The 26,241-nt window shown below is 33.4% G+C and overlaps 1 protein-coding gene across 4 annotated transcripts in view; it reads right to left on the bottom strand.

Moving 5' to 3' along the window:
• Positions 1-559: 559 nt before the first annotated feature.
• Positions 560-26,241, bottom strand: part of LOC105250392 (tachykinin-like peptides receptor 99D) — a 78,714-nt gene continuing 53,032 nt past the window's right edge. For 2 of the 4 annotated variants that reach the window (XM_025410087.1, XM_025410151.1), the window contains 5 exons: positions 16,816-17,034; positions 13,269-13,419; positions 5,801-5,997; positions 3,028-3,173; positions 1,587-1,708 (listed from right to left, as the gene is read on the bottom strand). In XM_025410087.1, coding sequence (XP_025265872.1) covers positions 1,587-1,708; positions 3,028-3,173; positions 5,801-5,997; positions 13,269-13,419; positions 16,816-17,034 — 835 coding nt within the window. Of the gene's footprint in view, positions 1,709-1,773; positions 1,901-3,027; positions 3,174-5,800; positions 5,998-13,268; positions 13,420-16,815; positions 17,035-26,241 lie in introns of those variants that run through there. The other 2 variants (XM_011256449.3, XM_025410191.1) reach the window with 2 other exon arrangements.

Raw genomic sequence — 26,241 nt, forward strand, 5'->3', positions numbered from 1 at the left:
TTGATACAAAAAGCGAGTTATAAATATCACAACAGTAGTGGTATGAAAAGTTTTTTGGTTCCGAGTATATCTTGTTTATTGTTTTAGCGCGTCATTTATGTATAGAACTGTTTTGGACCGTTCAGAGAGATGAAGCGTGCTCGCTTTTTTTTGATAATATGATCTTTTAGCTGTTTGTTTGTTATCTTCTTACTCATAAATAATCACGATTTTGAATATTTTCTTAATCATATACTTTTTATTAGAATTATATTATTATGTGACGTGTAATATGTACATCTAAATCGTATCTTAAAAAGCGTTTGTTTTCCCAGAGTATTTCTTGCTCCGACATCTGAAAGTCTAAATAAAACACATCCATCATAAAGAGAAGTTACATTTTTCCGAATTCATTAATATTTAAATAGTTTAAACCGAAAATTAATGAATAGAGTAATCATATATATCTAAAAGAGATATACATTAAAATGAAGTTTCTTTGCAATATTATGCAAATTACAATGATTGAATAAAAAAAATAGTTATATTTTAATATTATAATATAATAACATTTTTATGCTAAAGTTTATCGTAAGCCTGTCGTAAAGCCTTCGTAAAGCTTGTCTCTAAAAATTTTAGAGACAGGCTTTACAATATCAAAATATCTAAATAGAAAAATGTACTATTTTCAAATTTATTTCATGAATGAGGAAAGCGATTGAAATTGAGGGAAAGATTTTTGCAAATAAAAAGTAATATTTGAGAAGAGTATGAGAAGAGAGTTTTGCTGATTACCTACAGATTACTTACGTGTTCACAACCACATTTAGTGTGCATATTCACATAATTTACAATATTTGATTTATTAGCAAAAAGTTTCAATTCACTGCAATTTTGATTATGAAGATACATATATAATTTTAAATAAAAGTTTCCATGTTTGATTTTTCACTTATTGTTAGTGTAAAATATATGTGAAATTTTTATATCTTTATTCTTAAGCTTATGGATTGAAGAGAAGTGCCTATCTTTCAACAAGATTAAGTCTTATACCGAGCATTACCTTGAAATTCTTCACTTTTTCAGAATAATTAACACATAGGAACACGACAATTACGTAATGTACGTTATACATTATAAACCGTTATTTTTTAAATTTAACATTACACTCTCTTAACACTGATTATTCGCGAATCATATATTTTTGTTTTTGAAAAACACTGTGTATTGATGTTATGGAAACTGCAATATTGGTCCGTCCATCTTCTTTACGTGATTATGACTTATGATACGTTAGTAGCGAGATAATTCAATATGATGTCAACAGAATTACAGTTTTTGAATTATACGCTTTGTACAATACATAGTATAACATAGATATCACACTTAGCGATGATCAGACAAAAACTGAGTTAAAGTTTTCGAAGTAAAATAACATTATCTTTGGTGTGTTACAGAATAACTAGTTGACAGCTGCAAGAAATGTCGCTCCTTTCGAGATATGAACCGCAACTGTGATTCAGCGGATCGCGCACACAGAGAGGAAAAGAAATAGTTTCTTATATCCAGGTATGTACTCGTTGTTGCTGAGAATTTTCCTCCTCCTGTCAGGACACGTGTCCTCTGGTCTGCGAGGTCCTCCACTTTCTGCCATGACCTCGATGATGAGCCAACAGCCGGTCGTTTCCGCCTCTCATTGATTGCAGGTGCAGCGGCAGGCGCACCGTGCCTATCGAATTAGAAATAGGGCTTGTTTGCTTCGATACATCGATTGCTGACGTATCGTGCTACAATCCAATTATACTATGATAATTAATAGAATCGTTTCGTGCCGTTGTGTTTAATCGTATGCATAAGTTCTGGTGCAATTTGCCCGCGAGTGATCGTTTGTTGCCTCGTAACTAGAGAATCGCGTGAAAATCTAAAAATATATATACGGTATATGCATTTATTAAGTGCTAGCATTCTGTATAATTGTAACATGTGTAAAAAAGAAATTTAGCATAAGCGACAAGAATATTTGATAAGATGAAACATATATCGTGCGAAATAAACTTGGAGTTTTATGAGATAATCTCAGAAATTATATAATTATAATACATAGATATTAAATCATTTATAATTTGCGATCAAAAAATAAATTTATAATTTGCATTAAAATTCAAGATAGAATTTTATTTATTTAATTTTATGTATAATATATGTAGAAATAAGGTAAAATAAACTCATGTATATAAAATACACATACATATATTAGAATATGAAGTATATACATATTTTTCGATAGATTTCTGTCTTGAATTTATGAATATTGCAAATTATCGAATTACCTTTTAAAGCAGTTATTTTATAGAAACAAAAAATAGAACAAAATTTATTTGCTTATTAATTAAAAAAAAGAAATTCTCTGAGAAATAACGTGTTAAAAAATCACATTTTGGATATTTCTTTCTTTTAATGTAATTTTGCTGCTGAAAATTAACCCCTTCAGAAGTGAATTGATATGAAATTAGATGTTCAAGGGTTTCAAGAGGTTCAATTCCCGATCTTGCAAATATACCTCTCGCGAGTTAACGATATTAACAAACAAAAACGTATAACAATTACGGTTTATTCTCCATCGCGCTTATTGCCTTCCTGGCCTAGGCTGCTGAGTCAAGATCGATACGTAACCAAGCGAAACAAATTTAGCCTGCATTGTACAACATTCAGCATTGAACGTATCCAATCCTCATTTCCTAACGAATTTCAGTGCATAGATAATAATTCGGAAATTGAGTAAAAAAATAGAAATTTCATATATATTAAATATGAATTGTGTCTCTAATGAAAAATTAAATTTTCTCTAAATCTGAGTGTAATTGCTGACTATGACAACTGCACCATCATCGCCGACGTTGTCATAAGGGAAATTGTATAAATTTATGGGGGAGGCTCGCGTATCTTTTCGCGTCGAATTTTTTAGTATGCTCGTGAAGCTGCGATTCTCTTCTAATCATGAAACGCTTCTGAATGTCGCAAGCTCTGAGATGGTGCACGAAGACGTACCGTTCCGCGATATCCTGGTATGCATGTCCGGGCTACCGGTACAGCTATAACGGGATGTCACAGCCTCCGAACGTGATAGGGACGGTTCCGTCGTTATCCGTACCCATGGGCACCAAAAAAAGAACTGGGCGAAGCCACGGCGAAATCTACGACGTAACAAAATATACATTAGCATATAGAAAATCCTGCGAGTTTATTTTCAAGATTAATTTATACGTTATATACTATATCACATGATATATATGGATAATTTGATCTAAACGTGATTTTTGTTTCTCTTAAAAAATTTTATCGCATATTAGAAGATAACTGCACATGGATATGTATTATATTTCTTTATATATTGTTTTAGAATATTCAAAATCTGGAAATATAAATATAAAAAAAATTGACTGGATTTTTTATATAATAAATTAAGATTATATGATTCAACGGTGTATCGCATAATAACTTCCGTTTAACTTCTCATGGAAAGAAGTTGTAACATAGATCGTAAAATTTTCTCATATAGATCATTTAGATCATATAGATCATTTTTTTCCTATAATATCCCCGCGAGAAATGTGAATGACCTAAATAATATATATATATATATATATATATATATATATATATATATATATATATAGATGTAAAACATTTAATTTCTCTGAAGAAATATCTCGCTGCCATTTGTGGTTCACATATCACACAAATCGTATATCATATATAAATTTATCTTGACACTTTTATTTCTCGTAAAAAAATTGTAACATAATAGCGGTAATTGAAAAGTTTTCTTGTAGTTAGTTTTCTTGTTTCTAGTTTGTTTTTTTTATGTTACACGAAGAACAATAAAGAAAAATGATCAAAAAGTGTTAAGAAATGCATTCTAAAAATTATCATTTTTTTCAAGGAAAATTTTATAACAGTAGATCGCAAAGTTTTCTTACATGATCCGTCTTCTTTTCACACGTTACAAAACACGCTCACAAAAGAAGAAATCTTCTAAGAAATGCATGTTACAAAAATTGCCTGATATTTTATTTTCCCCGAGGAAATATCCCGCTTCAATAATACAGAGCAGGTTCTGTAATCCAATTATTACGTAAAGAACATATATCGCGTCAATATTATTATTATTGTTCACTGTCATTTTGAGATCGTGGTCTGAACGAAGAGTCACAATACATACATATATTACTTCCTATATGAATATTTATGATTCAGATCGAAACACATTTTGTCGATAGCACATTAGAAAATTGAAATCCTATTTGTATCTCGCGCAGTGAGATATATTTTGTATTTTATTATTTTTGACATATTACATTCTTTTACAGAACTGTAAATTTTTATAATATATCGATATTAATATAAGGAAACAAAATATTATACGCTCTGTGTGACGTGTAAAAGAAGTTCGAAATGTTTGAGATCAGAGCTACGATTGTCGATCATCATTCTATTCATATTTTCATTTGCGGGCGAAGCGAAATTATTTCGATTTCTCGCTGAAAATTCGCGGCTTTTGCCTTGGTTAACGATGTATACACGAGTATACACGAATACACAGATATATACGTGTCGATCAGTATATATATATATATAATATATAAAATATATATATATATATATACATGTGAACGTATATATGTATACATATGAAAGTATATACAGTGTATACATATATGCATGCATATGAAACAACATTTCTGCGGTGCTAGTCCATCCATCTCGTCCGCGAGGACATCGCTTATATTTTCTATCGGAATCTCGGTCTAGTTGACCGCGCGTTTCAATTAACCAGAAGAAAGGAAATACTCGGTATTCAAAGTGGGTCGCGTTTGTGTAAATGGCGTTAATGGCAGCGCACTGCGTTATTTTCTATGTTCCCTAATAACTTCGGTCTCCCATCTACTTTCTAGAAGTATCTCTAAAGCCAGATGAGTTTATCTTCTACGCTACGTTGGATTAACTTCCGACAGTTCGTCAAACATTCTCGATGAGGCTGCGGCAGCGAAATGAATTGCCACTCGGATTTTCTTAATTAACAACTTTAAAATGAAGCTAAATTCAAAGATCGCGATGAATGATTAATTTATTTCTACAGATCTCTATAGTTTTACAAATATACGAGCTTAATGAGATTTTTATCTCGGTGGTTTGAAAGATAGTACATAATTTGAATGTAGTCTGAATGGAATCTGAAAATGAATTGAAAATAAATAGTTTTAATAAACGCGATATATATATATATATATATATATATATATATATATATATAAGTGATAATAATCTAATAAAGGAATTTAAAGTCTTTCAAAGAGCGAGGATTATTTAATTATGTACATATAATTTTATAACGATTTAAAAACGATATTTTGTAAATCGAAATCTTATAATTATAATTTGTGTGTGTAAATCGCGCTAATTAACATAGAATAATTTGAGTTGGGGCTCGATATCGCAATAAAGGCAAACTTACGAAGTGAAGCGCGGTATCTGAAATGGCGAGAAGGAAACTTTTACGAACTCTGTTAATAAATGAGAGGATTTGTCGATACTATGTCTACGTTCGCTTATCTTACGAAGTAGAAGATAGACTTCTGGAAAATAAATCTTGAGTTATAACCGGCATTACGAAAATTTAATTTTCGTAAACTAAAATTACGATACATGTTTTATGAAATGTACATGAATTTGATAAAAGACAAATATATGTACATCGTTGAGAGAAACAAGAAGATGATGCACTTTTGTAATCGAGTAGAAAAGCATAAATATCTCTTACCTGGTATTCATCCAACAATAAATTATCGGATTGTACATGCTATTGGACATTGCCAACCAATAAATGCCCAGAAAAACCTCCTGGATATATGGTTCATTTGTAATCTCTGGCAGATAGGACGTCACTATGAAGTACACATGAAACGGAAGCCAACATACTGCGAATATTACTACTACGACTATCATCATTTTTACGACCTGAAATATAAAAATAATTTTCTATCAGAAAAATTATTATAAGAAATTGGTGATTTATCTGTGATTAATTCTCTATGAAGTTTTTCCAATTTTCCATGGAGATGTCAATGTAAGAAAACAAAGTTTTATATACCGGTGGTATATAAAAAAATTTATATTGCATATATTTAATAATTAAGAGATCTACAGAAATAAATTAAGTAAATAATATGTGATGAATTTCTTACTAATCATATCATAATTTTGTAATAAATTTTACAATCAGTCACAAATAATCAGAGATATATATGTCTCTGATATAACTTATTATTATGTTTATTATTATAAATTATAATTATATATTATTTAAATTGTTTTATTGGAATGATATGACGAGAGAGACAAAGCAAAATAATCGCAAGCTTTACATATCTGATTGAAGAGATTATAATATATATATTTCCTGTGTGTGTGTGTGTGTGGTGTGTGTGTGTGTGTGTGGTGTGTGTGTGTGTGTTAAACAATTTATGAATTTATAAATGATCTCGATTATTTTATAAAGCATAATAGAGATATGTATGAAATGTATAATTCTATGTTGTTAAATTTCCAGTTATTTTAATGAAAACACCTGTTAGATTTCATTCGCGTTACACTCCATTCCGAACAGAAACTTTCTGCAAATATTTAACTTTTAAATATTCTATATACAATAAATCGAGAAATATATCGAGAAATAACAGGCGAATTCGCAAGATGGATTAATTATGGTTAAAAATGACATGCAAGATTTACAAAGCGACAATACGACAAACGGTAATTGTATTCACTATCTTTTATAGAATTTCCTGCTCTCTCTTTTCTAGTCTTTTCCTTTGACATTTTGTAAATCGTTGTATAGAATGGTGTTCCGCCTGTTGAAAATGGCAGTGTTATTGACAATTCAAGCATTTCTAATTTTCCGCCTAGCAAAGTGAGGTAATTAACAAGCTTCGCGTTAATTATTAATGCAGCACGAGAATAAAATTATCGATTGTACTTCGGTAAATTGTTCTCTTTGTTTCGATCCTGGTAGCTTTGATCCGTAAATGTACATTATAATAAATATCTTTCAATATGAACTTTTTGCACGAAGAGTTGCATAGATGATTAAATTTATGATAATAGATATTTGAAATCTGTCTTCGCTTTTATTATTACGATGTTTTTTCTTATCTTTTTCTTCCGCACTATATATTGCGTTCTTGTCTATTCGGTGAGAGATTTTCTCTTTTCTTTTGAAATTAACGACCTATTCCATTTCGCGCAGAGTTCTTGTAATCAGACGAAGACAACTTGCAGGAGACAGCTACTTGAGAAATAACTTAAATTGGATTTCTTAGGATAGTTACAACCTGTACTTCATTATCTTAGATAATTGAAAAATAGATTTAGTTTTTTTCTCATGTGTGTATATATCTAACAAGTCAGATACAGGCATTACGATTTATTGTATTATAATCTACAATAAAATCAATATATACGCATCATCAATTTGCGATGGAAGAGATGACTTTGTAATATCGCGCTACAAATACTTTCGAAAAATTGTTAAAGCGCAATGGACTGTGATATTCCGTCCGAATATTTATGTCGACCTTCGACAAGTGTCTGCGAGACTTTGCGATACACTCAGCATTTTTGTTGCTTCTATCCCACATTTTCTACGACGTCGAGTAAGAATCTGCATTTTTCTTTCTCGCTAGAAAAATTCACGGTAATCGCGCTAACATTTTGTTCGCGGCAAACAATGAATTTTGAATAGCGCTTAAAAACTATCTTATATAATTTATCTTCCCTCTTTCTTTTCTTTGTTTTTTTCTTTAATAATTTTACTCATATTTTCTTCAAGTATGACTAATGGTTAAGTACGTGGGAGAAAAAATAAATAAAGAGCATATAATTTTGCATTATATCTGCATAATGTAAAATATTCTGAAATTTTTCACCTTGAAATTTAATTTGAATTCGCGGAAAAGTCAGTTCGGAATTATATAGTGATTAATCGTCCTCATATAATTGCGTTTATTTTCAGAAAGAAAACGCCACAATCCAAGCGATCTGAATGGCGAGAAAAATTAGCGGATTTCTATCAGTGCCGAGCAGTTCTTCCGGCAGTTGAAAGCGAAAAGAATTGATCTTCGAATCATTGATTAGGATTTTCAAAATAAGAGGAAGACCGACATACAATTCAGCTCACGAGGCATATTCATTCGCTGTGTCTTATCCGGAAGAAGAACGGATGTTGGGTAAGTCTAATTAAAGTCAAGGGAAGCAGTGTGTCTCAACACGACTAGTCATATTAACTAACATCTATCCTTTCTCCTACACAATGTCAGAGGCTAACCTCGCTATTAGTTTCTCCATTATTCTCATGGGTTCGTAATTTAAACCCTACAAGTCATTTTTATTCCTTGCATTTTCCTGACGTGAATTGAGTGCATGTCCGATATGATCTCGGATATCTATTCATTTCTTTGTGACACATAACTATGTAAAAAAGTGTAACTGTCGAATTGACTATAAAAGAAATTAATGTTTATTTTTAGTTAAAGTGTTGAAATATTTCGGGAATTATTTTCTCACTAAAAATTGTCTAAAAGTCATGCACTTAAAGAAATCTAATTCTTATCCTTTTCCTCATTTAACGAACTTACGAGACATGAAATCAATAATTTTTATAGAGATATGTGTCATAAAAGATATTTGATGTATAACATTTTAAAGGCTAATGGGAGCATTGCAAATGTACATACTTAAGTGCATTCAGACATATTCGCAATTCAAATTTAAGAACGACACTCCAAGGAGCTCAAGCACTTTTCCTTTTTCGATTTACGTTTCGCGTGCATCTTTTCTAAAAACCACACATATTTCGTATGCATTTCAAATATCATATCATATGATTGAGTGAGAGCTTTTAAATTTTTTAAAAACATCGTTTCCGACAATTACTTAAGAATTGAGAAGGGAGATATAAAGTATACAATAATGAAAAGCTTTAGCTTTGCTACATTCGTATGTAAATTTAACGAAAGGGGCGGCTTATATCATTTGACTAAACCGAATTTCGCCGAAAGAAGCACTTTCCGTTTTCAAATTATATCTCGAGAGAAAATTTGAGATATAATTAAGTATTAAAGAGATATGAGAAGATTGCATTTTTTTCAGGATGGAAATATATGTAGATAACAAGTGTAAAAATTACATTTGTGTCTTAAATGATAATTATATCGCAGCTATTGTGATACTCTACTCTAGTAGATACCGGCCGTTTGTGTCCACACATATCATACGGTATGTCTATATAAGGACTCGGGGTGCCACTTGTAATACACGGGCCAGCTCTGTGACGGACGTGAAACCCGCACGCCTGTATATCGGCGGTCGGAACATTGCGATACGATATGTGACGGAATGGAACAGCGATTCCGAATATGGCAGAGCAGACGCCTTTTGTCGTCTAATCGAAATCCAATGGGGTTCCCACCGCGCTTGAACATGCCAAGGAGAGTAGCTTAAACTAGATTCTCCTTGAACTCGCGCGCGCGCAGCTTATTGTTATATATTCTCCCTTCTCTTCCGCGCATTCTCAGAAATGAAGAGTTTTTCCCTCGGAAAACGTACAATAATAATGGATTTATGAATTACATATTCGAAATACAAGCCAAAGTTTCTGCATATTTTATTATATGACATGATATTCATCAGAGAGATATGTCTGAAAATATAAAACGATATAAACGTCCACATTTAATCTTCATTCTTCGCGAATTGAGTTTTGCAATTTTTTTCTAAATGTATAATTTTATGAAAAATATAAATATAGGTCACATTATTATTTGTGCAATTTTACATGTGCGAGCATAAAAAAATTTAGAATTCTGCGCGTGAAATGGAAATTAAAAATAATTAAAAATCAAATAACGAAAGATTAAGTAACTGAAATTTAAATGTATATGGCTGAGTCATAGCTGATTCATTTTCCACTTCATCAAGTTTTGCACACGTAGCTATTTTTATTATCATTATCGACGTCTTTGCGCATATTATTATTGAGAGAAAACAAGGTCGTAACGATGATTAATTATCGATTACATTTGCAATGGATTTCGTTGCACATGCAGAGTGCTAACGTATAATTTCTTTTAAATATTCTTTTAAATTCCTTCCTTTTTTTAAGAATGTGAAAAGAAAGCGACAAAATTGTCAACTAACGTGATTTTTAACGTGGTAGCTAGTCCAATTTTAATTTGACGATTTTACAAATTAGAACAAAGATATTCTTAAAATAAAGATATTCATAAAAAAAATTGTATGGCATTTTTTACGACGAAAATTTCTAAAATTTCTCACAGAAATGCGTACAGTGTATTCTCTATATAAAAACGATGACGCGTTAACATCGAATTGTAGCTTGTACACGGTTGTAGCTTTTTGAATTTGAGAACATATGCAACTGTTCTTATATTGATTTATGCTCCTTGTGACGAATTCATTATACGTCCATTACACGACGATCACTTTTATATCCAATAATTACGTTTTATTTATTTTCTCACCCGCACGAGCGCTCTATTCAATTAGAGATAGCACTTTAGCATTATAATTGTATTCATATCTCATATTATTGTACTCTCACAAATGTTAACGAATTTTTGATATGATATATTTATTATACTACAATTTATCATGAGTAAAATGTTTTTTGATCTAAAAGGGCGCACAGCTGTTGCGTTCGTGAAATAAAGGCAAGAAACGGAGGTACGAAATGTGTGTCTTCGTAATTCTTTTTCCATCGTAGGCGCGAGACACAAGTCACACAATGAACATTTGTCGAGACGATCGATATTCGTCGCTTATCTCGCGAGAGGGAGTTGAATCACACGAATCTTTCTCTCGAAGAACAAAAGGATTGTATCTTGAGGGAGCACTACTCTTTCCTTCCTTTCTCTCTTTCTTCCCGCGACCAGAATTAGCTAAGCGTTCCAGTCGTATTATTGCCTGTGGAGAATAGATGAAACTTCCTCCTGCGAGCTTTATTGACCGAGAGTAGACGAGAGTTAAAGTCAAAGCGTCGGAAGTAGAGGCTCGCGATGTGACCGAGCAAAGGTGCAGGCTGGCCAGTCTAATTACAAGTTACGGCTTTAGATTCAAATCCTGTGTCTCTGTGATGTTCTAGTTGCACACAGTTCCCTCTCGCGTATATACGTGTGATCTTCGATCCATAATTAAGCTCGGACATTGCAGATTGCACTCAATTAGAAAGGCGTCTTAGTTGTGGCAAAATCATCATTACATCATAATGGCATTTGGTATTTCGCCTCGTGCAGCAAAATGTGAAAATGAAATAATCGCCAATATTAAACTCCATATAGCTAATCTTTTTAGATGTTGACAGATGTGTTCGCGGAAAATATATAAATGAAGTATACAGGGAAATCTGTTGCCAAAAAAATCCTCTTGTAGCTTACCTCGAGAGCTTCCAAAACACTATAATAAAGTATTTTTTCATCGAGTTTTTTTTTAGTTTCGAGGCTTGAAATGATTTCTTAATTTTTACATAAACCATAAAATATCTAATAAAATATTCATTTTTCGATTATCTTAGCTTAGTACTTTTATGTACAAAATAATGAGAGGAATCAATTGGTGTAAAGAAAACACACAATTGTTTCAAAAAAAAAAATGTAATTGTTAATTGCAAATTACATATTTTTTCTATATTCTTATTATTTTGTACATAAAAGTATTAAGGTAAGATAATCGAAAAATGAATGTTTTACTAGATATTTTATGATTTATGTAAAATTAAGAAATTATTTCATAATTCGAAAAGTACTCAATGAAAAAATACTTTATTATAGTATTTTGAAAAGCCTTCTCGAGGTAAGCTACAAAAGCTTTTTTTTGGCAACAGATTACCCTGTATATGTATTAATTATTGTTTCTGAAATGAAACTTGTCTCTCACAGTGCCTCTAATCTATATAAAAAATTGCGCAGTAGATTCGGATAACTTGCAACATCCTGCTGTATCTTTTGCTGTGTATAATTTTTGTATCTGCGCTATAGATAGTACCTGTTTTTTAGCTGTACAATCTCGACGAAAAAGCCGTGTGTATAATCCATCTATCTATCATACAAATAGTAAAAATTATCATAGAGTCCGTTAAGAGATAAGAAAGGACAGGGACAAATTTCGACGTGTAACGCGCTGCTGTACGAATATTATTGCAGAATCGCTGATGTTATTCATAAGGGAAGAAAATCGTACAACCCTCTCTCTCTCTTTCACTCTCTTTTCCTTCTACCCTTCGCCACAGCTAATAAAACAGCATCGATAAGCCGAGTTTACGAGGATAAAGCCAATAACATCAGGCTATGGAATGTTATCGTTTCATACGAATCTTAATGTCACCCTGCATATACTTCCGAATCTGATATTTATTACGTGATTATCCATGGCATCGCACGTGTTTTACAATCGATTTTTACATTATTGAAATATTGATAGGAGTGTCACAATTTTCGGAACTTAATCCGAGCAGGAATGTTTTCCAAAAGTTAATGTTAGAGATAAACGCAACTTAATGATCATTGATACCTTCAAAGGAAATAAAAAAGCGAAGATTTCGATCAAATATTTTTTGACGATAATGGAGCGGAACGATTGTGAGTAAAATGTGTCATATGATTACTGTCGTATCTCTTCGTTCATTGCGGATATAATGCGTAGTACTATTTTCACCGTATATGTATTCTTACATCATTATAAAGATAATCAACGATACAACACTGCTGTAATAATAATGCGAATCGTTAAAATACAGTAACATTCGCGTTATATATGAACTTATTTATTTATAGGTATTCTTGATTTATTTATTCGAAAGTTAAGGAGAAAAAAGTAACAGATGTGTATGTATGTGTTTGTGTGTGTGTGTGTATGACATTGACTTTAATTGCTTACTTTACTTAATTACTCAAGTATCATATAACAAACTTTGTCGCGAATTTACGAAGCTTATCAATCTATTTCTCCTTCGTTCATGAATATTAATATCGAGAACAATTTACTTTTCCTTTAATAGAATATCTCGTTCTTGTGAAAAAAATCGAACAGAAGAGAGGAAACTTTTTTACTGCTGCAAATCACCTTTCGATCAAACGTTTCTTTCGATGAAACAAAAGCAATTTCAGCACTTGATTGTACTGGATTTTATTTATTTTATTTATACACGCCATACATACCCTTCGTTTGCTTCGAATGTTCTCGAGCTGTCTGGCTGTGGCTTCGCCGATGCTCTGCGAGCCCCACAATTCCAGACCAACTCTGGCATAGGTGAATGTCATGGATCCGATTGGTAAAAAGTACGTCAGTATCATAAAAATAACGTTGTATCTGAAAAATCGATTAAAAAGTAAAATTTATTTTCGACATAATAGTCAAATTTCCATTTTTTACGTCCCGAGAAATGCGTTGTTCTTCCTAATCACTCTTTTTGAAAAAAATTAGAGTCGACTGTTCCTTAGTTAGAAAGCTGAGAAAATCGTATTATTTTATATATGTATATAATTTAACGTCAAGAATTAAAGTAAGTCTTGAAAACTCCAAGAGCTTAAACACAAGTAGAAAAGATTCTGTTTTTCAATTAATTTCACTCTTCCTTAGCAGAAAAATGTAATTTAACGTTTAATTGCACTACGGAAGTCTTGAATCAGAGATTAAAAATGTTGTAAAAATAATAGATTGCAATGAAGTTATCGTTAAAGGAATTCAATTTTAGATTTACGTCATTAGATATTTAACATTAATCATATTGAACAGTGTAATTTATGGCTCACAGTCTAATTTTATCTGTGTCGATATTTACGCTGAATCATGTGTTTTATTTCGAATGTGGCACACTTTCGACATAATAAATTTACGTTAAACGGAAAGAGGTCGTGACACGCGATGCTCAAAGGGAATGAAAATATTGCGGTATCATGCCTTCGTTTAAAAGCATCATCCCTATAGCGCACATAATCGCGTTTTCGGAGGCGTCGATTTCGATGAAAATAATTCATCAGCCGATTATCGATCATCGCGTGACGTGACAGATATTATGGTGAGGGATATGGCGAGTGTACATATTATTAGATCTAATGAAGCAATAAACGGTGTGCGTACATCCCAGATTGTTGTTTGCCGACTAAAGCATATCAATGGTATTATTAAGTTACAATTGGTCGGATGATTAAATTGAGATCGCAGCGTGTTTTCGAGGCGTGCAATCATTTACACGAGACTAACAGTCATCGTATAATTGCTGTTAATCTTTAACGAGATACGAGTATCGATCTGCAGCATTGCTATCGAAATTTATGACATGCATTTAAATGAATAATATAAAATGTTTGTAAAAAACAATTACTTGTAGATAAAATTTGCGAGATAAGAGCGCGCGATAAATTTTAAAGATTCAAGAAATTCGAACATTTTATATGAGCAAATATTTTAAAAGTAAGAAATATATTCATATTTTTCAATAGTAAATATATTCATATTTTTTAATAGTAAATATATTCATATTTTTAAATTGTAAATATATTCATATTTTGTAATTTTAACTCACATATTGTGAGAAAGAAGTTAACATAAGAAGCACGTTGACTAAATTATTATTGAAAATTTTCGTATTTTGAACGTGAGAAAATATAACGATAATTCCATTAATAAGATCGCTATGTTCCCCCTAATTAAAACTAATCTACTTCTATCTACACATGCATTAATTGTACTAATTAAGCCGCGCTATAAAAGCGATAGTTATTATTCAATCGCGGACATTTAGCCTGCCTGAACGAATAGGTTAAAACGTACTCAGCGTTAGAATTATTAACAAATGATAATGAATTCATTAATGGATTATCATGCCCGCGGTGAAATCAGATTACGAGGTGTCGCGAGCGACTCGCATTAGCTGAAATTTCCTCTCCCACACGATTTCTCGCTTGCGAATGTTGGTGTTGATTCGAAACGAATAAAAACCGCCAACGCGCAAATTCGTCGGCTTTCGCTCGCGTAATCTTGATTTAGAACACGCCGACGCGTATTTTGTTAAACCGTAGAAGACTGGCAAAAAAGCGATCGTAAGCGTGTTTAATGGCGGTGAACGATTGCAAAAATCCCAGAATATTCGAGGAACGATTGATGTGAAAGACGTTTCTCCCACCGACATTTATACAAATTTTCTTCCGCTGCGCTTAATGCGAGGATTAGAGCCTGGGAACGTTTGCCTGAAAGAAGGAAATGTATTCGAAAAATCTTGGGAATATCAAGAGTAAGCCAGTTATACGATAATACATGCAGATTGGCTCGAATATGAAAATCGCATCTTGAAATTACGTGCAGAAAGAAAACAGATAAGCCATGAATTGTGTTTTATTGAATAATGATATGCGTTTAACGTAAAAAGAAATTGTTTTTCAGTAAAAACCGTTTGTTTACGAGTGCGTGAATTTTTGGATGATCCATTTGAGATGATCGTAAAAAGCGAAAAACATACGCATAGGCAAATATAATAAATGCTTCTACAAGTATGATCACGTCGAGCGATGATGAAACTCTTTTCTATTAGTTTTTACGATTATCTACGATGACTCATACAACGTGAAATAAAGTTTTACGTCCCGCGTGATTTTTCAGAGCGTAAAGTCTCTCAGAGAGACTGTATATCTATATATAGTTTATGAAATGTGGTTTATGACGAAACTATATAATTCTATGTACTAATATAAATTCTATTTTATGGATTATCTTTTGTCAATGTGCACGTAGCTTAAAAGAGACAAGCTTTCATTGATGGAAATGATGGAACTGCTCGGATGAATCTAAAGAAAGTCTCAATCTCTGATGAGTTTCGAGGGGTCAATTTGGATAGACGTTTTTGTTGGCCAATCGATGAAACAAAGGTGCCGTTACAGATTAAAGATAATCGAGTGAAGAGCGAAATGAACGAGCTTCGAGTAGTGAGCGTGAGCCTCGCAATTGCAGGCTCGCAGAAATTCTTAGACCGGATCGAGATTTAGAACGATGGATATCTAGAATCGCGAAAGCCTCGATTAAGTGACGCGAATTATTTAGAAAATTAAGTGCCGTTCGCATCTATATCGAGGATAGATTCGCTGGCCACGTGCGTGATTTTATACATGACGTGCTAAGCACGATTGCCGGATGGGTTCCGAACTATAACGTGTCCGAATCTTTCAATTAGGAAACAGGAAACTTGCCTCGGAACGAGCGCGTTATCTTGACGAAACATTTTCGCGACCGTATCTCAATGTATAATCGTATAGAACGCAAACGTACAAACAGATCTTGATCTATAATTACAACCCGATCAAAGTCGATTTAATCGTATGAATGGAGCATAAGTATTTTGATTCGCGATATGTCTAAACAGCGCAAATTACGGATCCAAACTAGAATTAACTTTGTTCAGCGCGATAATCCAGAAATTCCTCGCGAAATAAAGGACTCATTATCCGATACGCGTGACATTTAGAGCTTATATATTTAAAGACATAAACTGCAATTGCACAATTAATTGTAAAATACGTCAAATGATTTTATGTTTATGACATAGATAATTGCAACACATTTGCAACGAAACAAGTCGTTCAATAAATATCGTGAAGGAATTTTTGTATCTATATCAATTATATAGAAATAGGTTTCGTAAAAGCAATTAAATAATTTATAAAATATATAAAGAGTTTACAAATATACGTATTATTAAAATATTTGACTTACAAATATTCGTCGTAACTAAGTCCATTATCATCTCTGTTTGGCCAATCGCTGTAGCAGATGACGCGGACTTCGCCATTCATAAAGTTCTGGGTGTAAGTAGTGTAGAAAACCAGCATTGGTAAAGAAAGTATTGCCCCGACGATCCAAATAACGATTGCAACGCACAACGTTGCCTTTTTTCCCATACGTGGTCTCAAAGGATTTACGATGGCCATGTACCTAAAACAAAATTCACATTGAAAATTGTAATCGAAAAAGAAAACTAAAGTACATAAAAAAAAAAAGTTTATAAAAGTTTATAAAAATATACATAAAAAAATTTTTTAAAATATACATAACATAGAAATATCTTATTTAAGATATTTTCGCACATATATATATAAGTAAAAAGTTTTAAATAATTATTATAATACACAATTAATGATATATAATGTCGTAAATTTCAAAATTACGTTATTACTTTCGCTAGAAAATAAAATTAGGTGCTAAATTGCTAAGAGAAAGATATTATGCGCGATGTGTCGAAGAATATTAAATGAATTTTCTGACAAATTTTCCTTGCTAAGGACAGACTGTAAAAAGATAATAAATCAAATAGAACATCAGTCAGTTTTTTTTCGTCAGAGACAAGACGCGTTGCAAAAATGTATTCTCGAACGAGAAAGACGCGAAGACGGGACGCAAAAAAAGAAAAGAAATAGGATGACAATATCATAGATAGTAAAATCATGTTTACACGACTGATGCACCTCTGAAAGCTTTTAAGCTTTGCCGTAGACGAGAGCATTAATATATACATTTGATTTTTTTTTTTTTTTTTTTTTTTTTTTTTTTTTTTTTTAAGGAAGAGAGAAAGGCTGATCAAATCGTAAAACTCCTATTACTGATTGCGATCAAAGACTGTCAGTACTATAAGAACGAAAAAGGAGGTGCAGCGTGTCTTCCTGCAATTTCGACAAATAGAAGTTCGTGCGAAAGATCAGAAAGGTCAGACAATGAGGCGATGAAAGCGGTCGCGAAATCCATTTTCTAATATCCACTAGTCAGGCTATTCCACACGAGACACACTGTATGTGGTAGGATCAAATCCCGGTGGTATGTCAGAATCATGTCTCCCGCGAAATTACAGCGACCTCTCTTCAAACGCCGAGTGATTGCACCTTTACACCTCCGAGAATGAATGTATTCGTGCAAAGTCCGGATGTATTCGTGCAAGTCATTTTCTTGAAAAATCTCGGGAAAAGCGGATGATATCTAGCAACGGCATGACGTTAATAAAAATTATACGAGTTTAAAATCCTTATATATGTGTGTATATATGTATAATTTCTTTAACAAACACCTAATGAACTTAAGATAATTGGAATAGATAATTATGCTAATAATAATAGAAACTTATCCATGATTATGCGAGTCATTGCAAACAATTTTTCTAATGATTTTAATAACTGTATATGTATTAAATGTTGAAAATTTATCAAGAAATTTAAGAGAGAGAGAATGAGATAGAAAAATTAAATTAGACCGAGAGTTTCGGATTAAATTGTGACAAAATGTTTCTGCTAATTCTCAGTGCCCGTTAAAGTGATTTACAATAAAGGAGAATAATATTATAAATCATTGCGCTCGTATGATATAATAAGCCTAACAAGGCGGTCGAAAAAAATTCCGTATTTAGAACAGGATGATGGGATTGGAAGAATAGAATAAAGAACAATGCTTTTTTTTCTCTGTCCATGACCCATTTCAATAGGCTATTCGCTAGAGATCATCGTGTTTCCCAGCGGAGAATGTGTAAAGACGATTATGTCTTTGACTGAAATGATTCTCATGTTCATTCATGACGCATACGAATCCTAAAAATGATAATATCGATCACAAAAATTTGTCTCTCCCCCCCACCCACTCCCAATTGACGAATCGTAACGTTTTCTCTTGCGAGAGCCGAGTGTGAATTATTTTTTTCTACGGATAGAAAATTTCGAGTCTCTTTCTCGAGGATATCGAATCTGAGTTTGATCTTACTTGAATAAGAACGAATATTTTTTTTTCATTTTAGTCTATTATATATATATCCGACGTTTCAATTCCACCATTCTATTCTCAAAGATAAAGTTCAGAACGAAGTTTGTCCCCGCGGTCTGATCGCATTTCTCTATATCCTGCTCCTTTTGTTCTTTCTCTGTCTACAAGAATTTTGTGCGCAACACTACCCTGTACACAATTCTACGTTGGCGAGTAGAAAGATTTAAACTTTTTTAAAGAAAATATACTTCTTTTCTCAAGATAGGAATGATAAAAAACAAATGACACATAAAACATTATTTTTTATGCGAGAAATATATAATCGATTTAAATTGAATATATATATATTTCGATCTCACTCGCAGCACAATTTTTATTTTTATAGAAAACGTGTTTGTTATTTTTTTGTTTTTCAATATAGATTAAACATTCGGTCTCTCGAAAATGTCCGAGGCAATTCCGTTGATTTTTTAAAAATGTGATACTCGACAAAACTGACATATCTCGTGCACATATACGAAGATATCTCTCGACCTCAAACGTTCTACATTGTCTCGTATTTGAGATAGGTAGTGCTGCATATGTGCAGCAGGCAGTTGCAACCCATGAGGACATTGTTATTAGCGTAAAGGTGGAATATGTAGAGAGAAAGAGAGAGAGAGAGAGAGAGAGAAAGAGGGAGAGAGAGAGAGCTTTTGACCGTCATAAGCGAATATCCTTGACGTTTCCCAACACGCTTTTTGTCCGCTGCTCTGCAGATGTTAATCCGGAGATGAACACTAAGAGAGGCACTATATGTAATATACACATCCCAAATTCCAGATTCTCCAAGTTTCCACGCTCGGTCCTTGCCTGATTATACCGCAAGGATTTCCACTTAACCGGCTTGCGGCTTAATCTCAAGTTGTGATATCAATGTAAGGGTCGAATATAATATTACATCTTGGCGTTGTACCAAGCTGATTCTTGAAAGGGAAATGTTATTATTATAGAGTAATTTTCTGAGAAATATATAAATGGATTTGCTAGTCGCACGAGATGGCTCGGGATTTAAATTTTAAGAACATGAGTACGGATAGTATTGCTCATATGATTCATGCTTCAACTATAATACAGTTTGATTAGTTAAGATATTTGAATTAAGTTTAGTTAAATCCTTCAATACTACCGAGTTTATATATGACGTATAATTATGATTTAAATTTAGGTAAAGTATTAAAGTTTTAATAATAACGAAATTACTTATAAATATTATGCTTTTCGATAATAGTATTACTAAACTGAATTTATTCAGCAATTTTTACTTCAACTAGTATAATCACTTATATTTAATTTAAAGCTTTCAATTGATTTATATATGAAAATGAAAAAGTGCAATCATTTTTTTAATTTATTGAAAGTATGATTGATAATATGTGCATAAAGCGTGCAGATATTTTAGTATGCAATTTTCACAGAAAATACTTCAATAATTCGAATATATATTTTATAACTATATTTATAATATAATATATCTTTATATATTTTATATAATATTTTATATCTTTATATTTTATATTTTTTTAGATTTAATTATTGAGATAAATTGTTTTATAGAGTTTTCAATAATGTCCTATATTATTACATCAAATACACAATAAACATAAATTTTCAAAACGATAAGATTTAGAGTAACTATCTAGAAATTTACTACGAAAACAAATATTTATTTGGAAAAAGATTTATATCGAAATTTATATCGAAAAGTTGATTTCTTCGATGATCCTACAGGCATTTAATTTGTAATACGTACATATAACATTGAAACTCGGGATTTCGTTAACGTGGACAGCTGATATTGAAGAATAATGATCGTTTCTATCAATGTCGCTTAACTTTAATCTTAGCTTAATTCGTTCTTTGTCTTTTTCTAAAGGAACAGTTAGAAGAAGACGAAGAGTGAGTTAAGCTAAGATTAAAGTTAAACGACGTTGGTAGAAACATAAGTCGAGTAAAAAAATTTTACCTCATTTTTGGAGTCAGACAAAATTGAGCTGCTAGTTATGTAAATGATGAGCTTCCATTTTTAAAATAGAACTTGTTTCATATTCGTCTTACAAGTTGGGTGATTTTATACCTAACGTTTACGAAGTCAGCCGTCAAAGCTATACAGCAAAGAACAGTGATCGAGAAAGGTCTGCATGACCTCCTTACGTTCGATTTATACGCTTACTCGTACTTTCGAGGGGAAAACTGTTCTTCTTTTGTACTTTAGGTAAGCCTCAAATAAGTAATTTGTAAATTTTCACACGGAGAAAATTATCCTGATAATGTTGCCATCTATCATATGTCAAAGATGTAGTTAATCGCTCTACTTTTTTCACGCAGCTGCTCGCATTCCCATGCGATACAAAGATTCAAAAGCCATCTTATTTTTCAGACGCCCTCTTAAATGTCTCTTTTAGACATCTTCCGAAATTTCGTCTCGAATTTTAACAAGGCTTGGCTTATAACTTTTTATTGTGGAGAGTTGTGGAAGATAGATGTTCTTCTGGAAAAGAAAGAGATAACCTGTCATATGCTGTACGTTTTCTGGATACGAATGACGAGGCGTTTATAAGAAAGTGGGTTGTACGAAAACTCTCAGAAGGTTCATTCGCTGTCAATGATATCGTCCTTTGGGGAAAAGGGGCTGATCCCAATTACACTATCATGTTTTATGAAATCCGACGATCATCTTAGACGAATCAGGGTCTTGACCCTACTGAACTCTTGTTGCATCGTCACGATAATAAATTACGGGAAATATTAACCCTCCGATCTCTCAGAATAAATTTGGAGAATTGTAAAAATTATATTATACGAGCGATATAAATTATTACGAAATTAATATGACATTCAACTTTGCATATTGCTATGCGTGAATTTACTGCTTCCGCAATATTTCAGAAAATATCACGAAACATTGTTTCTATTTTTTTTTACACGTAAGGTCTTTAGAAAAAGTCCTTTCATCTCGAGAATGCAAGGATGCCTCCCAAATATAATTTGAAATGCAAATAGACTGAGTGAGCGAGCACGGTATATGAATTTTCAACTGAATTATCCATGTTTTTTCAAAGCATATGTAAAATCACATCTTCGCATAGGTTGATACTGTAATTTGTCAAAACACGATGTAAAATAGAAATGTAATATGATATTTCACCGTTGCATTCTGAAAGATAATTCTCTCAAAAATATCTCTTTCTTTTCACGTATTTGTCCGTCATTTTTACATTACTTTTTTATTACATAATTGAATAGAAAGTAACTTTTTTAAGCATAAGAAAAAAGCTTAATCATTTTCTGTAATTTTTCTTTTGACGTTGAATACGAATCTGATTTTCAAATTTTTCCATTTGAGAAATTTGCAATAATAAAGTTGCAAAAAGAATCAGCGACTTAGAAAATCTTTAATTTGGAAATATAATTAAATTATTTATTAGATCTTTAATAACTTTTAATTCGCAACTTTTTCGCGATAGACGCAAAATTTATAATAATAAATATCTCCAAATCGGCACAACAAATTTCTCTAGAGGGCTGAAAATTTTATTAACAAAATTTAGCTGATTTGTTGGATTATTATTATTATTATTTGCGGAGAGGAGGAGGATATTGATCGATAATGCAAATCGGGTATGTGTCGATGTTGACTTTGACGTTGTAATTGTAATTCTATCTTTTACTTTAATTGTAACAAAATTTCTTCAACACATCGCATATAGCACAGCTATAACACAATACATTAAAATAATCCAATTTTTCAACTTTATAACAAAATATATTAAAAGTTCAATTTTCCAATTTTAATCAAATTTCTCAAAATTGACGAATTTGGAAAAATCAGAATCATATTCAATATGAAAAAAGCTTACTAAAATAACATTATTATTATACGTGAATATTATTATACGTGAATATATAATTATCTTACAGCTCAAATATACAGGATTGTAATTAAACTTATAAATTTACATTATGCGCAGAAGTGGATTTTACTTCATTAGATTCGCGTCTTGCTAATCTCATTATTCCAGAGGTATACTATTTTTGCGACATATTTTACAGCGACTGGATAATCGCTCGACCGCTTCCTAGATGCAATGCATATTTTATCAGCTACCCAACGTAAATCCCTCGTTAACCGCGTAATCGGTTTCGATAAACGTTGATCTCGGCCAAACTTGGATGATTGACCGTTACGGATTAACTCGTTCGGAAAACGGGCCAGATTATCGGATCCTCCGCGGTTGTCTGCTCCGGAACTTCTTATCGTTTCCGCATCCTCATCTAGATGTTCTTATCCTCGTTGTTGCTGTATTATACAACACAACTCGTGTTAGCCTTTCTTGCACTTTCCACTCTGATTGTAACTGAAGTTGTAATTCGTGCCGAGGTTATAGCTGTGCTTTTCGGAAAATTCATTTAGCTGATTTGTTGGATTATTATTATTATTATTATTATTTGCGGAGGGGAGGAGGCTATTGATCGATAATGCAAATCGGGTATGTGTCGATGTTGACGTTGACGTTGTAATTGTAATTCTCGTTGACATTCAACTCTACTTGGCAGCGTTCCAGATAACTTAGTTCTGAGCTGACACAATCAAGAACAGTTTTCTTATATTTTCTCCAGGTATCGGTTGACTCATCGCAATTTGCTTTGTAACTCGAGTTCAAATTAGCCCTTCGCGATTTGAATTATTGTTTGTGGTGTACATAGAACAAGGTGTATACAGAATTGCGATAACGGATGTTACAGAAGATGTTCGTCCAGCCAGAATTATTAAAGGTCGAAGATGTTCATCCAGCCAGAACTATTAAAGGTCAAAGATGCGCACTCAATCCTCCTCATAAAATTTAAGAGGTTTGCTTCGCCATTTATCATCAATTCGACGTGATGGTGATAGCAACTCGTGACGTTTATTCTCGCCTCGAGATCGATTCGGAGCGACATTTCGACATTGAAGTTTTGAATGCAGACAATCGGCAGATGCGAATAGATTCGCATCCCCGATAAATTGCGTCTCCGACTCGAGTCAGTATTGTCTTTAAGATTCGCATTCCGTTTTCGTCTTCCATTCTCCGTCCAGGATCGATCAGGAATCGTCATGAATGAGGACATTGCCGGCATTGGAATTTTAATCGATCCTTTAATTGTTGGCGACAAGATCGTCGGTATTTCGATTAAAATTCACGTTGTTGCCTCGCTTATTTATGTTATTCGTACCGATTGAATGACGTTAATTGTCGAGCGAGCGAAGAACTAGGAAAGCTGCTCCTCGGACCGCGCATCTTGGCACTTTCCCTTTCACGAATAACGCTCGACCTCGATTCAAACAAACGGAATAAATTGTTTCGCATTATTTAGCCGTCGCAACAGGTTGCGACTCAACAGGTTTGGTCGCTTACACTTGGAGCATCTGTCCAGGTACTGCCGATGCGTACTGTCGGGCTTTCGCGCGTTTAATCTAATTTTCCATCTCGGAACGAACAGATTCGTTATTCCCGTCGTTGCGAGTCCAGCGGAAATCTATTCTCGGCGCGCATTTCGGTTGCTCGTAATTTTCAGAGAAAATTATTATAGTCGACATACGAATCCACACTGTTAACGTTGCCATTTCCTTTTCGCGTTTATTGTTATAATAGTTTGTGGATTTCGATGAAATTTATTCATCTTTTTCAAACATATCGATGAATTTCGATGAAATTTATTTTTTCCAACCACATAACGTTATTGATAAAGCGAATGTTTGCATTGTATCGATCGAAACTGTCCAGAGATGCGCCGCGCTGCAGCATCCCCTTTAAACGGAGATCTCGCAGGTTTTGTTTCCGGATTTTGTTCCGGACGGATTGGATACTGATGGACAGTTGCGCGGCTGTACTATTGTTTGCGATTCAAGGTGGTATTGACACATTCGCGTTGGCATGTCCGATTTTACATAAATTCGACCCCCGTCCACCCGCGTCGATTTCCGCCTCGTCACAGTTTTATCATCCGACGTTATCTCTGGCAGAACGGAACGCAAGTTCCCCGCCGCGAGGCGAAGTTACTGACGGCTTAAGAGTTCATTCCGATTCTCGACTGTTTGATTGAATTTTGAGATGCTCGTCTCGCGAAACGCCGATATTCCAGCTACGAGCGGTATTGATGTTGGAATTTAAGGCGGTATTCGCGCGTTATAACTTGCCGCGACCCTCCCACCGGGATCTCGGGAAGATGAGCAACGTCGTGTTCGATTTTATAACGTCTAACTGTTCCGCGTTTTTCGCCGCAGACAGCGAAGCGATTGAATTTTCCATGTTTATGCGCGTGATCGAATCGATATTGCCGTCGAAATTGCCGTTTACTTGCCGTTGTTATATTACGTTGTTGCCTGAACCGTTTATTTAGATACGACGTTGTGATCGGTACTTTTCACATTCAACGAGGTAAACTTTATATCGCGTCTTTTGATTTTCCTTTACGTTTCCCCCGAAAAAGATGCTTATTGCCCAGATTTGGCGATTTTTCTAGCGAAAAATTCACGTCTCGAAAACTCGGCGTTTCTTTTTTTATTTTATTTTTTTTTTTTTAAATTCCGTTGGAAGATAATTTCATTAAACCAATTTCATATTATATGCCCTCTCATGCCCGCGCTCTTTGCGCGGTGGTGAAATTAGTTCTATTTTTTTGCACTTGAATCCGCGTTATCTAGAATTTTGAGCGTTCTGCGGCTTCCGCGACAAACGCGGCAAATATCCAGACGGAATTTCGCAGTCTAATCGAAAAGAACGAAGAAAAGGAATTGTTCTCGCAAAACGGAAAGCAATTCCCGTCAATATTTAACTAGCGAATTAGCGGGTGCGGAGAGATCAGATTCAGTTTGTGCAAACTAGTCTCTCTCCTGTGAAACAACGCCCGCGGACAAACCATCTTCTCACCATAAACAAACGGCAACTGAAGTGCCGGTTTGCATTCCCATGCAAACTGATGACCGGATCGCTCGGCTAACTGTATATCCCATTGTCCCACAGCTTCTAGTAATACGAGCAAAATTGACAAACGTGAGGCACAACACAGACAAACTTCTCGATCATCGATACGCGAAGCACGTAACATTCGATATCAATGCGCAAACGTACGAATCGTGAAGTTTCGACAGTCCACAATTCAAAGAGAGTTCGCCGGGTCCAGTAGTTAAATATCTGTGATATATATCAAAATGAAATGTTTTTAATAGGACGAACGCGATCGGATTAAATCGGAAAATATGTAGGTAAATTTCATTCTTCCTCTCTCTATCTTTCTTTTCGATAGAAAATCGATAGCATGAAAGTGTCGGTGATTGTTTGCGGTAAAAGATGTTCCCGCCGTCCTTCCGATTAATTTTTC

The sequence above is a fragment of the Camponotus floridanus genome, unplaced genomic scaffold, assembly GCF_003227725.1.
Source record: "Camponotus floridanus strain SB8 unplaced genomic scaffold, Cflo_v7.5 scaffold1, whole genome shotgun sequence".
NCBI classification, from domain to species: Eukaryota; Metazoa; Arthropoda; class Insecta; order Hymenoptera; family Formicidae; genus Camponotus; species Camponotus floridanus.